We start from the raw sequence: 15,510 nt of genomic DNA on the forward strand, positions 1-15,510 counted from the left end.
TCGTGTGACAAACTATTTCATTTCTGAACTTCATCTGTCCTTATCTGTGAAATGGGAATAATAGTTTCTATTATGATACATAATAGCTCTATGCACGGTGCCTGGTACACTAAAATAATTAGCAAGTGTTAGTCCTCTTCCTTTCATAGGTCTGCTGGCCAGATGAAAGGAGACAGTATTGATGAAATGCTTTGCATACATGAGAGGAATCAGCCTTATCCCATACAGATTCCTTCTGTGAAGTTCTACCTTTGGGACGTCTAGGCAGCAAAGAAGGGACGAGTGTCCTACAGTACCGTTGTGTGGTTTATTTTTAGAGTTGTTTGCCTCTTTTGTGTGCTTTCCTTGCTTTGCTTTGTCTAGTTCTCTGAACTTGGCACTGGCTAGGTTTCCTGTAGCTTCACTTGGCACCAGAGATCTCCCAAGACCCCAGAAGCAGCTGCTGTGAATGCTGGTGTCCTGTGGACTGCCACCTGGCCCTCTGCTCTCCTGGGAATGTGGGGCTGGTGCATCACAGAAGGACCTGATGGCCTTGATTTTTACAATTCCTTTCAAAGGATGCTCTTAAGCGTTTTTCACTTTCATAAAGTTAGCTCTCTCCATTGCTTTAGATAAGAAGCATTTGGAAGAACAAGAAACCAACAGTAGTAAAGACAGCAGTTTTCTTTCCAGCAGAGAAATTCAGGATCTGGAAGATACAGAGAGGTAACAAAAAACAAACAAACAAAAAAACAAACTAGACTTTTGAAAGGATTTAAAAATTGTGTTTGTGTATATTAGTTTTTATTATATTAACAAATTAGAAGGAACAGAATAATATTTTTCTTTATTCTCCTCTCTTCATTGCTCTTCATTTTGTTTTATATTAGCATGTATTAATTATGTAGAGTAAGTCTCAAGGTGTTTTCATACACGTGTACAATGTGTTTTTTATCATGTGCGCCTCCCACTACCCTCTCTCATCTTTCTCTCTCTCTCTAGTTCCCTTCTTCCCTCCTGTCTTTTGTGGAGGGTGTGTGACCTAATGAGTGTCAGTAGGGTTTCTCACAGAAGTGTGGGTGAGAGGTCACTTACAGGACCCGAACACTTCACCAGTGGCTGCACCACTGAAGAGCACATCTCTCCTCCCCAGCAATCATTAACTGTCTAGAGATCCACAGGGCAGGATGGGAGCTGGTGAGCCCCTTCCTCCTAGTTGTTTATACTTTGTGACTAAAATACATGTAATATTTAATCACTTTTCTTAACAAATTTAAAGTGTACAGCCCAATGTTAATTATATAGTTACTATCCATGATGGTTAACTTAAAAGTTTTTGAAATATTTTTGTTTGGTTTTCTTTCTTTTTTTCCTTTTCTTTTCCTTCCTTTTCTCTTTTCTTTCTTTCTTTCTTTCTTTCTTTCTTTCTTTCTTTCTTTCTTTCTTTCTTTCCTTCCTTCCTTTCTTTCTTTCTTTCTTTCTTTCTTTCTCNTCTTTCTTTCTTTCTTTCTTTCTTTCTTTCTTTCTTTCTTTCCTTCCTTCCTTTCTTTCTTTCTTTCTTTCTTTCTTTCTCTTTCTTTCTTTTTTTCTTTCTTTCTTTCTTTCTTTCTTTCTTTCTTTCTTTCTTTCTTTCTTTCTTTCTTTCTTTTCTTTTCTTCCTTTCCTTCCTTTCCGTCCCTTTCTTTCTTTCTTTCTTTCTTTCTTTCTTTCTTTCTTTCTTTCTTTTTGAGACAGGTTCTTACTATATAGCTCTGATTGTTCTGGAACTCACTATTTAAATGTAATTTGACATGTGAAAGGAAAACACAGAGCATTTTTCCTAGTATAATGATATCCAAGTTCTATCCACTTTTCTGCAAGTGTCATTATTTCATTCTTTTAAAAAATTTGTGTGTGTGTGTGTATATATGTGTGTGTGAGAGAGTAAATGAGTATGTTTATACATGTCACATACCACAGTGTTCTTGGGAAGGTCAGGGAAGAACTTGGGGGTGTTGGTTCTCTCCTACGCTGTGGGTCCTAAGGACTGAACTCACTAGTCAGGCTTGAGTGGAAGATGTTTCCCTGCTGAGCCATCTTACTGGGCCTTGTTCCTTTTCACAGAATGTATACTTAGCACTTCTTTTGTTTGAGACAGGGTCTGACACTGTTTCCTATGCTATATTTGAACTTGTGCCTGTTGTGGTAATTTCTTACCCCAATAAACCCATATAAAAACACACACAACTGAGTTATTACAAGTGTCTTAGCTAGGGTTTTACTGCTGAGAACAGATACCATGACCAAGGCAAGTTTTATAAAAGACAACATTTAATTGGGGCTGGCTTACAGGATCAGTTCAGTATCATCAAAGCAGGAATATGGAAGCCTCCAGGCAGGCATGATGCAGGAGGAACTGAGAGTTCTACATCTTCATCTGAAGGCTGAGAGTGGAAGACTGACTTTCAGGCAGCTAGGGTGAGGGTCTTAAAGTCCACACCCACAGTGACACACCTACTCTAACAAGGCTACACCTACTCCAACAGGTACATGTCTTCTAATAGTGCCACTCCCTGGGCCAACCATATACAAACCATTGCATAAGTTATAGGCCTAGTTTGGGCAGATCTATCACTCACTAAACGTGATATACTCCTTGTTAGTGGCAGCCTCTCTTGAGAAAGCAGAATTAACATCAAAATACAAACAGCACCAGGGTAACCCACAACATATGCCAGGCCTCCTGCCTTAACCTCTGGACTGTTGAGGCTGTAGGCATGTTCCATCACACTGAGCTTCATGTTTTTTTCCTGGTTTATCTGTTGATGGAACTGTAGGCTGGTTTTGATGTCTTGCTTTCAATTTTTAAAAGATTTATTATTTTTTTTGTGTATGTGTGCCAGTGTATGTACATCAGTGTATGTGTATATGTGTATGTGCCAGTGTATGTACCTCAGTGTGTGTATGCCAGTGTATATACATCATTGTGTGTGTGCGTATGCATCCGCCAGTGTATGTACATCATGTGCACTCAGGTGTCTGAAGAAGTCAGAAGAGAAAGTTACATAGGGGTTCTGAGAACAAACTCAGCTCCTCTCTAAGAGCATTAGTGCTCTTAACTCCTAAGCAATCTTTCCACTCCCTTGACTTCAGTTATTTTGATATATACCCAGAAATGATATTTCTAGATCATGTGGTAAATCTATTTTTAATTTTTAAAGTAATCATTGCACTGATTTCCATAGCAGCTGCACCATTCTTTGCTCCCATCTACACTACACGAGGGTTCCACTCTCTCTTCGCCTTTGCCACTTGTTATTTCTAATATTGGCCAGGACTAGGAAGAGGTGAGTTTTACACCCTTGAACACAACTGTCTGAAGGGTTTTTTAATGATTTTATGACAACACACACACACACACACACGTGTTCTACTTGAGTGTATGTTTGTGTACCATATGCATGCCCAAGGCCTGCAGAGTTCAGAAAAGGATATTGAATCTTCTGGAGCCACAGTCACAGATGGCTGTGAGGCGTCATGTGGGTGTTGGGAATCGAACCCAGGTCCTCTGGAAGAGCTGCAAAAGTCCTTAACTGCTGAGCTGTCTATAGTGGTTTGAAGAAGAATGGCTTCCAGGCAAGGCAGTGGTGGCACATGCCTTTAATCCCAGCACTCAGGAGGCAGAGCCACGTGGATTTCTGAGTTCAAGGCCAGCCTGGTCTACAGAGTGAGTTCCAGGACAGCCAGGGCTACACAGAGAAACCCTGTCTCGAAAAGAAAAAAAAAAAAAGGAGCATATATGTGAATGCTTGAATGCTTGGTCAATAGGGAGTGGCACTGTTTTTAGGAGGTGTGGCCTTGTTGGAGAAAGTGTGTCAATTGGGGTGAGCCTTGAGGGTTCAGAAACCCAGGACAGGCTCAGTGGTCCTTGTGGATCCAGATGTAGAACTCTCAGCTACTCTTCTCCAGCACCATATATGCCTGCCTGCCACCATGCTTCCCACCATAATGATAATGGACTGAACCTTTGAAACTGTAATCAAGCCCCAATTAAATGCTTTCTTTTATAAGAGTTGTTGTGGTCACAGTGCCTCTTTACAGCAATAGAACACTGAATAATACACTCTCTTTTTGGTTTAGGTAATATTTTAATGCAATTAAAAAAAGAGAGATTGAAGTTGGGACTAGAGAAATGGCTCAGAAGAGCACACTGGTTCCATTCCCAGCATTCCATATGGCAGTTCACAACAGTCTGTAACTTAGTTCCAGGAGATTTGTCACACTCACACAGCCATATATGCAAGCAAAACACCAATGCCATATAAAAAATGAGAAAGAATGGGGCTGGTGAGATGGCTCAGTGGGTAAGAGCACCTGACTGCTCTTCCGAAGGTCCTGAGTTCAAATCCCAGCAACCACATGGTGGCTCACAACCATCCGCAACAAGATCTGGTGCCCTCTTCTGGAATGTCTGAAGACAGCTACAGTGTACTTACATATAATAAATAAATAAATCTTTAAAAAAAATGAGAAAGAATAATAAAAAAGTTGAAGCCGGGCATGGTGGTGCATGCCTTTAACCCCAGCACTCGGGAGGCAGAGGCAGGCAGATTTCTGAGTTTGAGGCCAGCCTGGTCTACAAAGTGAGTTCCAGGACAGCCAGGGCTATACAGAGAAACCTTGTCTCGTAAAACAAACAAACAAACAAACAAACAAACAAACAAAAAGTTGAAAAGATTGAAGTTAATACAAACAAGTTCACAATAAACAAAATAAACTTTGAAAAGAGATGAGACTTAGCCCTGTAGTGGCACGTGCCCCGCTCCCCTCGTCCTACAGATGAGACTTAGGCATGTGGTGGTACGTGCTCCCGCACCTCGTCCTACTCCTAATCTTGACTCTGCCTCTGCTAGGGAAGCCGTACACGGTGGTTTCAGCAGCAAAGAATAGCAAACCCCACTGCCATGACTAAATGAGTTGTCATTTAACAAGAGGTTCATGGGTGGCACATGGGTGCTGGTGCAGTCACACTGCCAGAGACTCCCGCTGTTTAGTCTTCTGCTCTATTCACCTGTGACGTGCTGGCCTTTGTTCTAGGTTTATTTTTTTCTGTTTTTTTCCCCATACCTGTCTCCTGGTAGCTGGATGGCTGTTTTCCACAAGACAGGCAAATGTAAGAAGAGGGTTGGACAAAGGAAGATGTCACTGGAGTCTGCCCCCTTTAACTTGGGAGGCACAACCCTTCCCAAAAGTTTCCCAGCCTACAGTTACTTATATTTCACTGGCTAGAATATGAATCCAGTATTTCCCCCTTTAACAGCTAAATCCTTCTTCTTAAGGAATAGAGGAGCCTAAAACAGAGTTGCAGGAGTAGGAGATAGTCTTAAAAGCTGAGAAGAAAGTTTTTTATTTTTAGAGGAGACAGAATACCAAGGAATAAAAGGAAGGAGACTTTTTTTCTCCTCCCTGGTAAACATTTTGGAAACCTTTGAACATTTTTTATTAAATGTATGTATCATTGTTTTCTGTTTTTGTGTGTGGTGTTTAGGAGCATACATATATACTGTGATCTGAGTGCGGAGGTCAGAGGAGAGCTTTGTGGAGCTCGTCTTCTCCCACTTTTGAATGGGTTCTGGAGATGAGGGTTGTTAGGCTCCCATGGAGCTATCTCACCAGCCCTGAGAAACCTTTCATCTCTGGCGTGTATTGTAACTGTTTCATCCCTCTCAAACCACTCTCCGCAATCAGCCATGTGCATTATTCAGGGGGAAAGGTGAGTTGCCCTAGGTCAAGCTGGTGCTGAATGTGCTGGCATATGCTGTATTTCATGCAGGAAGACCAAAGTTGACAGTCAGCCTGGGCTTCATAGAGACCCTATTTTAAGAACAAAAAAAGCAAGTTACATTTGCTATTCAGTGTAAAGCTCTTTGTACCTTGTCACCAAGTTAGTTTCTTAGACTGGAGATGAGGCTCGGGTGGTAGAGTACTCAGTTGCTTAGAGTGTATGAGACTATGTGTCATCCTTAGCACCGTATAAACTGCCTGGTACATACTTGGAATCCTAGTACTCAGAAGGTAGAAATGGGAAGGTCAGAAGTTCAAAGCCAGTCTGGGATGAGATTCTGTCTCAAAAAATGTTACTGTTATTTCTCCTTCCCCTTTTGACATTTGTTTGTTTTTTTGTGGCGGGACCAGATGTCAGAGAACTACTTGGAGAATTGGTTCTCTCCTGCCCCATATGAATCACAGGGATCTGACTCAGGACATCAGGGGAACACCTGTACCCACTGAGTTCTCTTACCAATTTGGTTAGCTGTTCACCTTGCCCTGGGGATCCACCTGTCTCTGGCTTCTAAATGCTGGGATTAGAGGTGGGATAGCTTTTATGCAGGTTCTGGGGGTTCAGACTGTGGTCCTCAATGCTTATTTGTTAGTGCTTTGTTTACTGAACCCCTCTCCTTAGCCATTGATCTTAACTTTTCTAAAGGGTTGACAGTGCCACTCACAAGCTGGTTTCCACTATTCCCGGGTGGCTCAGTGCTATGTGAGTGGTGAGTCCAAGGCACTATTACAGAATGGAAACCAGTTTTTCAAATGAAAAGTACATTTTAGGCCTTTCAAAACATCTTTTACCATCTAGTCTCAGAAGTAATTCTTACTCAGAAAAACACATAGAAAGCATGTACAGTTATAACATCACATAGAAAACTGGATTAATGACCTATAATTGAGACAGAGCTGGCATTGAAGGGACTGTGTCATGGGTGCCAGGGCTTTGTCAAGGAGTTAAAAGGACTATTTTAGTGTACATAGATGTTAGATACAAGGAACCTCTGGGTGTCCAGATACAATCTCACACCTTATGCTTTCAGTTCTTGGGAAAGCAGCAGTTTTGAGGACCTTTTCCCTGTGTGGTGACGTGCTAAGAGGGAAAGTGACTCTTGTTGTTATCTTTACTTGCCCCTGGACAGAGCTCATTCTTCTCTTGATGAGGACCTGGAAAGATTCCTGCAGTCACCTGAGGAGAACACGGCACTGCTGGACCCTACCAAGGGCTCTACAAGGTTGTCTTTCCCCACTAAGGAATCATTTTCTTATGCTTCATCGGGAAAAACATACAAGGTCATAGAAGGCTCTATAGGCTCCCAGCTTTTCTTTATTTTTTTCTCCAGAAAGTAGTTAGGCTTTCAACTTCTTGGATATATATTTCTGGTTATGGCTTTGTCCTGCTGTAGGTCAGCCAGCCCTGACACCATTTGTCTGCGCTCAGACCTGCCTCTTGTCCTCCAGCCATCTACTCCCTCAGGGCACTGATTAGCAGACTTGCATCAGAGCTCTCAGACAGGATTTTAGCCCTGTCACCTTCAACATTTTCATCAGTCATTTGAGTTAAATCAGAAAAGGCATCTGTATCAAATTTTCACATAACACAAGTGGATTAGAAGTGGATGTTAATGTGATGGATGATAGACTGAAAATCTAAAATTACCTTGTCGGGTGGAAATGTTGGCCACTTTAAAAGACAAAGCCAGGCATGACTGTTGCATGGTCTGCAGTTTCAGCTACTCAGAAGTCTAAGCCTGAGCTTGCCCAGAAGCTCCAAGTCAGCCTAGGAGCATAGGGCTACAGTGTCTCAGACAAACAAAACTAAAACAGTACAAATGACACTTAAAAGATTGGTAAGTTTTAGATCCAAAAGTATATAATGTGGGAACCCAAGCCTAACTGGATAATTTTTTTAATTGGAAACTGCTAACTGTAATTATGTTGAGGGCAGGAAGTTTTAATTCACATACCCAGCACTCAGTTTCTGAAAAAGTCGATATAACGTTAATGCTGAATATACAGAAATAAGCTGTTCAGATCAGAGAAGTTCACCACAGGTCACACATGTGTTATTGGAGGACTCCCAGGTCACATTTCTAAATGGATGTCAGCAGTCAACAGAGAGGACACACAATAGTCCCAGGTCTGGAAACCAGGTCATAGGAGAGCAACTGAGGAGCCAGGGAGACTCGGCCTGAAAAGACCAGAAGAGTGGAGAATTTGATAGCGTCCCTCCATTACCTGAAATACTGTAAAGTGAACGGCTTCTGCTCACTGTCTTCTGCCCCAAAGGATAGAGCTTGGGGACTAGGTGTTGCCAAGTAACAGCTTCTTATTAGAGAAGCATAATTTTTAAAGGCCACAGTTGTTATATAGAGAAACAGTCTTTCTGTGCCACTTCAACAGAGACACAGCTGCTCAGGTGGACTTGATGTCTGTGGCCTTGGGTGTTTGGACAGAAGTAGAAGATAAACGTAAAGGCCTTTGCCCACTCTCGAGCTTCTGATCAATGAAGGTTAAAAGAGGAAAAAGCCCCCTTTTGCCCTAGGTGACTTTATCTTCTTCCCCACCCCAGAGGTGGCTGTTTCTGCCCTTAAGGAGAGTGTGGCTTAAACTATGAGATGCTTGCTTAGATTTCTCCTATCACAGGGACCTTGAAGGAAATGAAGACAAGTGATGAATAATGACTTGAAAGAGAATGCTGATAATACAAGGACAATGCTTTCATTTTCACTTTGAGACTAGCTATATAGTGTTAATGTAGAAAACAGAGTCTGATTACATAGGCTTTAGAACTAGTTAGGTAGGTAATTTTCTATGCCTTGGTTTTCTCATCACACAATGTAGATGTAGCAGTAGCTGCTTCATACAGTTCAGAAAACAAGTTAACGTACATTTAAACTAGACTTGTCAGGCATGTACACATGCCTTTAATCCCAACCAACACTCTGGAGACAGAGGCTTGCAGGTCACTGTGAGTTCAAGGCCAGCCTGGTTTACTTAGTGAGTTCCAGACCAGTTAGGGCTACATAGGGAAACGTGTCTCTAAGCAAATAAATAAATAATGAAAATAAAAGATAAACAAAAACTAAAGGTAAATAAAGATCAAGACTTTATCCTTAAGCACTTGCCCTGTAGGAGTATGCCACTAGTACTACGTACTCTGTGCTTGCTTCTGAATATAGTCTTGTTTCCCCAGGGTTATATATGTGTCTTAATGCCCCAAATCATTGTCATTAAAGGGAGAAAAAACCCAAAGATCAAGACGTTGTTGAACAGAAGAGAAAAAAGAAAGAAAGCATCAAGCCAGAGAGAAGGGAATCAGACAGCTCTCTAGGGGCGTTGGAAGAAGGTATGGGTAAATGACTGTGTGCAGTTTTCAGCCCTGGGCTTGGGTGACTATCGAAGCTCTGAACTGTTTCTCAGATGCCATACACAATCTTGCAACCTGGGATAACTTCCTCTTACTTAAAGTTCAGCTCAGCCTTTGTAATAATTGTAACTTCGTAACAAATAGTAACATGAATTTTGAGGGTTTTGTCTTTTTTTTTTCTTATTTTGGTATTGCCTTTCTTTTTATTGGATATTTTATTTATTTACATTTATTTTTTATTAGATATTTTATTTATTTACATTTCAAATACTATCCCCTTTCCTAGTTTCCCCTCCAAAAATCCCCTATCCCCTCCTCTCTCTCCCTGCTCCCATTCCTGGTCCTGGCATTCCCCTATACTGGGTCCTAGAGCCTTCACAGGGCCAAGGGCCTCTCCTCCCATTGATGACCGACTAGGCCATCCTCTGCTACATATGCAGCTAGAGACACAAGTTCCACCATGTGTTTTCTTTGGTTGGTGGTATAGTTCCAAGGAACTCTGCGGGGGCAGGTTAGTTCATATTGATGTTCCTCTTAGGGGGCTTCAGTCCCCTTCAGCTCCTCCCTGGGTATTTCTCTGGCTCCTTCATTGGGGACCTTGTGCTCCATCCAATGGATGACTGTGAGCATCCACTTCTGTATTTGCCAGGCACTGGCAGAGCCTTGCAGGAGACAGCTATATCAGACTCCTGTCAGCAGGCTCTTGCTGGCATCTGCCTAGTGACTGGGTTTGGTGGTTGTTTATGGGGTGGATCCCCAAGTGGGGCAGTCTCTGAATGGTCTTTCCTTCAGTCTCAGCTCTGAACTTTGTCTCTGTAACTCCTTCCATGGGTATTTTGTTCCCCATTCGAAGAAGGATATTTACATTTCAAATATGGTTTCCCTTCTGCAAACCCCCTATCCCATACCTTCTCCTCCTGCTTCTATGAGGGTGCTCCCCTATCCACCCACCCACTCCCCCTCACCTATATTGGGGCATTGAGCCTTCTCAGGACTAAGGGCCTCTCCTCCCATTGATGTTCAACAAGTCCATCCTCTGCTACTTATGCAGCTGGAGCCATGGGTCCCTTCATATGTATTCTTTGGTTGGTGGTTTAGTCCCTGCGAACTCTGCAGGGGTCTGGTTGGTTGGTTTTGTTCTTCCTATGGGCTTGCAAACCCCTTCAGCTCCTTCAGTCATTTCCCTAACTCTTCCACCATTGGGGTCCCCATTCTTAGTCCAATGGCTGGCTGCAAGCATCCACATCTGTATTTGTCAGGCTCTGGCAGACAGAGCCTTTCAGGAGACAGCTATATCAGGTTTCAGTCAGCAAGCACTTCTTGGCATCCACAATAGTGTCTCGGTTTGGTTTCTGTATATGGGATGGATCCCCAGGTAAGGCAATCTCTGGATGGCCTTTCCTTCAGTTTCTGCTCCACATTTTGTCTCCATATTTCTTTTAAACAGGAGCAATTCTGGGTTAAAAAAAAAAATCGGAGATGAGTTGGTGGCCCCATCCCCCAACCGAGGGCCTTTCCTAACCTCTAGATATGGTCTCTACAGGTTCTCCCTCCCTTTTGTTGAACATTTCAGCTAATGTTAGACCTGTTGGGTCCTGGGAGCCTCTTGTTTTCCTGGCATCTGGGACTTGCTGGTGGCTACCCCCAGGTCTCACTCTAGCCCAGTTGGCCTCAAACTCAAAGCAGTCAGTCCTCTGACCTAGCAGGTGCTATGATTGCAGTCATGGGCCAACACTCCTGGCTTTTTAGTTCTATTTCTAAATCAAGCCATGGGCCATCCTCAATCTGTACATTGTCTGTAGAGCTGTTTTACATTTAAATGTATTCAAAGGAACTTTAAATTTAAGCTGAGCGTGGTGAAACATGCCCTAGTACTCAGGAGGTAGAAGCAGGAGGATCACCCACGGATTTCAAAGCCAGCCAGGGCTTGGAGAGTGCTTCACGGGGCTTACACCGAGCCTGAGGGACCTAGGTTTGATCCCCAGAACCCACATAGAAAAGGGAGAGATCCAGCCGAGCGTGGTGGCACACGCCTTTAATCCCAGCACTGGGGAGGCAGAGGCAGGCAGATTTCTGAGTTCGAGGCCAGCCTGGTCTACANAGTGAGTTCCAGGACAGCCAGGGCTACACAGAGAAACCCTGTCTCGGAAAAAAAAAAGAGAGAGAGAGAGAGAGGAGAAGAAAAAGGAGAGATCCAACTGCAGTAAGTTGTCCTCTAACCTCCTCCATATGCCTGTGTGCACATACATACACATAAATGTAAAATACAACTTCTTAAGCATTTTAAATTTAGCTTACATGGGTACTGGGGAAACTATATATTGCAGAATTCAAACGGAGTTTACAAGTAATGTAAAAGTTACAAATTCACCTTAACTTTAGAACTATTCTAATGGAGTTTCAGGCTTCCAGTGTATCTTTACAGATGACCCCCCTTCTATGTTTACTTTACTTGGGGAGTTAGATGTTCACCCTTCCAAGTCATCTAGTGTCCCTGACATCTTTTCCCTAGTCCCTTCTTGTCTTTCCCTGCCCTGGTTTCTGCTTTATGCCTCAGGATGCTAACCCTAGTGGACTGTATCTCATTGACTTTCTGGGGGCTCTGGCAGAAGATCAGAGGGCAAGAAAATTGTATTCACTTCCTTTCCTACCTCTTTGAACACCCTGCATCTGGTAACCATGGTGTCCTTCACAGGCATGCTGCCTTTCCTAGCTCCAGTTCTCCCCACGAGGTCCCAGTAACTATCCTGCCATCCCATCCCCACTGTTAGCCGCTTTCCACTTAGGCTTTCCACCGCTGTAGCCAAAAGAAGCTCTGTGTGTCCTTGTTTGTCCCTTAACTCTAATTATACCTTTGTGTATAGCCACTTTGTTAAGGAGTCTTTATCTGTACCAGCGATGTGTACATTTTATTTCCTCCAGAACTCTGACTGGCATAGGGCCCAGAGGATGTGGACATTTAGCCAAGAGTGAATTCACTAGCCGATAACTTGGGGGACTGGGAAAGGTAATGCAGGGACCTTTGAATTAGGGTCATTGGCACTCACTGCTATGGCATCAGGAGCTGTTGGACATTAGGAGAAGAAGCTATTATCTGTATTTTAGAAAACATTTTGCATTTTTAGAAAAGTCACATCTAGAGTGGAACAAATAAGTAAACAGCACACGGAGCTCGAGAGCACCCGAGTGTGAGTGCTGATGTCTGGCCCCCTCCACCTAGAAAGTAACCAGGCTTTATTTTCTCTTTCTTCCTCTGTGTTCCATCAAGATGAACTAAAACCCTGTTTTTGGAAGCGACTGGGTTGGTCCGAACCTTCCAGGTAATGAGATAGCCTGTTTGTAGGTCAGAGTTTGTTCTTTATAGAGTGCATGAGCAGACTTTAAAATATTTACCAGTATCTAAATAAACATCACTAACAGACTGAGTTCATACCAAGCTGATCAGTTTAAAGTTACATATTTATAATTGATAAAACCAAGGTGAAGTTAATGCCAGCTTTGCTTAAGTGATAGCTGTTCAAGTAAAGTTTTCACACACAGGGAATATGAGAGACGTTGCTGCTGTCAAGTGCTTTGTAGTCATTCTGCATTTCCAAGATACACTGTTGATACTATCTGATTATACAGACTGAAATGCCTTTCCTCTGACTTCAGTTGAGTAGGAAAAGTGTGTGTCTGGGCTTAGGAAATGAGCATAGTGTCGGAATGCCTGCTGGGTTTGTGTGAGGTCTGGGATGTGACCCTAAGCACTGCACAAAAATTTGTAAAAGTACATGTGAACTCAAAAATCTTCCCTTTTTTGCCCCTTAAAAATATGTACACACAGGATAATTGTGCTGGATCAGAGCGACTTGTCAGACTGATTGGAACTGGACCGTGCAAGCATTGTGGCTGTGGCCTCCTTTCTTCTCTTATCTGCTTCAGTTGCCTCAAGGACAGTAGTTCCAGTCTGTAACTCACGCTTTGTTCTGCTGCTACTATGGGCACAATAATGTGGCCCTATCATGTGTAGCATGCTTAATCATTTGTTTTAAATCAGGTCTCTGAAAAGTGCAAAGCAACCATAGTGGCAAACATTTTAATTGTGTTCAGAATGGCTTTTGTTTTTTCTGATGTAAATTTTTGAAACCATAACTTTGTTATACAATAAAGTGTTTACTTTCAATGCTAGTTAGGTGCCAGTTGTGAAAGATCTATTTTTTTTTTTTTGCATTAGTTTGGGGGGTTGGGAAGATTGCTGAATTTTTCTTCCAGTTAGAATCAGCTTACCAGGAGACAGCAGGAATACCCTAATGTATTGTGAATTGTCTAAGATGAACAACATCATCTCCACACATTTTGGAATGTGCACCTCACATCATCAGGGAACCTGAAGAGTGGAACTGTGGCACTAAAATCAGTGCTTTCTCTCATTTAGCCTTTTTGTGACTATTAGCCAAATGAATATGTTATCTAGACGGGTCCATGTAGAATTTTCACATATGATGAACAACTTTTCTAGGAAGCATTACACTGTTGTACAGTGCTAGCATTTGATTTTGTCTTAGTAGGTAGTAGGCCTTTGCTGTGAAAACTGAATAGTTCCTATTATGGATGATCATATTTCATGTTTTAGACTGCAGAAAATTTCTTCTGCACAGATAAAATAGCAAGTACACATTTGTTTGGTTACCTAGCTATTGTAACCAGAAGAAAACTGTCAGAAAACTAGTAAGTTATATGGATATATGACAGCTCATGAATTCTGGCCTGTAATTCTCGCACTTGGGAGGTTGGGTCAGGAGGATTGCTGTGATTCAAGGCCACTCTGAGACAGTGTGAGACCCTTCCAAAAGGAAGCAAACAACAAGGGGCCTGCAAGATGGCTCAGCACTTGTCAGTATAAGGCACTTGTCAGGCCTAACAGCCTGAGTTTGGTCACCAGGACCTGCATGGGAGATGGCGAGAGCTGGTTCTCAGAGGTGGTTCTCTGATTGTCCTCCATAAACACACAATGAATAAATAAATGTAATAAAAATTTGAAAAGCAAGCAACAAAACAATACCACCCCCAAGTTTACAAATACTGCATGTAAGGACTGTGACTGTAGCGACACAGTGCAGTCTTCCTCTCAAAAGCTTACTCTAGTTGAAGAGACAAACGCAAGAATGTGGAGACTAATAGCAGACTGCATGAGAAATGGGGCTTATGCAGTTGTAACGTCATCAGTTCATAAGCATAAGATCAAACTAATGCTTGCTGATGAGAGTTAACTTAGGCTGGATATGGTGGAACATAGCTTTAATCACAGCTCTTGAAGATAGAGGCAGGTAGATCTCTGAGTTTGAGGCCAGCCTGGTCTGCATAGTGAGTTCCAGGACAGCCATAGCTACATCTGTATGTCAATGTCTGTGTGTATATGTTTACATGTGTGACGGTGCATGTGTGAAGGTCCAAAGTTGATGTCAGAAATCCTTAATTGTGGTCTGCCTTATTCTTTGAAGCAGCATCTCTCTCTCACTTGGCCCCAGAGCTCACTGTTCTGGCTGTTATGGCTGTTATGGCAGCTTGCTCCTGGGGTCCTATCTCTGTCTTCCAAGCCCTGGGATTATAAAGTGTAACTCTAGTCCCCATGATTATGCACCAAGTGCTTTAATCACTGAACCAGCTCCCTATTTCTGAACATTCTTCTTTATTCATCTCTTTCTAAAAGCATTCACATGTTGGTTTTCTTATGTTTAAAACTTATTTCCCTCATCTGGGCCTATACTCTCAGGAATCAAAGGCTGAAAAGTTGCAATTTGGTGGCCAAGGGTGGACTGCAGAGTGAGTTCAAGACCAGCCTGACTATAAAAAACAACATAGCAGGTTACAGAGATGGTTCAGCAGTTTAAAAACCTTGCTGCTCTTTCAGAGGTCTGGAGTTCAGTTTCTAGCACTCGTATTAGGCAGCTCACCACTGTCTTTAAGTCTAGCTCCAGGTGAGAGACACCTTTTTTTCTGGCTGTCACAGGCATTCAAATACATGTGGTGCACACATACACGTAAATCTAAAATTGTACCCAGTCATGATGGTGCATAGCTTTAATCTCCAAATTTAGGAGGCAGAGGCAGGTAGATTTCCGTGAGTTCAAGGCCAGCCTAGTTTACAAAATGAATTCCAAAACAGATACGGCTATATAATGAGAGACCCTGCCTCCAAAAACCTCCTCAAACCAAAGGGCAAGCCGGGCGTGGTGGCGCACGCCTTTAATCCCAGCACTCGGGAGGCAGAGGTAGGCGGATTTCTGAGTTCGAGGCCAGCCTGGTCTACAAAGTGAGTGCCAGGACAGCCAGGGCTACACAGAGAAACCCTGTCTCGAAAAACCAAAAAA

The 15,510-nt window shown here is 42.7% G+C and overlaps 1 protein-coding gene across 4 annotated transcripts in view; it reads left to right on the forward strand.

The window, feature by feature from the left end:
• The window catches only part of Tex14 (testis expressed 14, intercellular bridge forming factor), a 159,484-nt gene extending 146,158 nt beyond the window's left edge, over positions 1–13,326 (forward strand). For 3 of the 4 annotated variants that reach the window (XM_021177802.1, XM_021177801.1, XM_021177803.1), the window contains 5 exons: positions 612–705; positions 6,930–7,022; positions 9,027–9,136; positions 12,426–12,477; positions 12,984–13,326. In XM_021177802.1, the coding sequence (XP_021033461.1) occupies positions 612–705; positions 6,930–7,022; positions 9,027–9,136; positions 12,426–12,477; positions 12,984–13,020 (386 nt within the window). In that variant the 3' untranslated portion in view covers positions 13,021–13,326. The remainder of the gene's footprint in view (positions 1–611; positions 706–6,929; positions 7,023–9,026; positions 9,137–12,425; positions 12,478–12,983) is intronic. The other variant, XM_021177804.2, reaches the window with a different exon arrangement.
• The last annotated feature ends 2,184 nt before the right edge of the window (positions 13,327–15,510 follow it).

Source organism: Mus caroli, chromosome 11, assembly GCF_900094665.2.
Source record: "Mus caroli chromosome 11, CAROLI_EIJ_v1.1, whole genome shotgun sequence".
Classification (NCBI taxonomy): domain Eukaryota; kingdom Metazoa; phylum Chordata; class Mammalia; order Rodentia; family Muridae; genus Mus; species Mus caroli.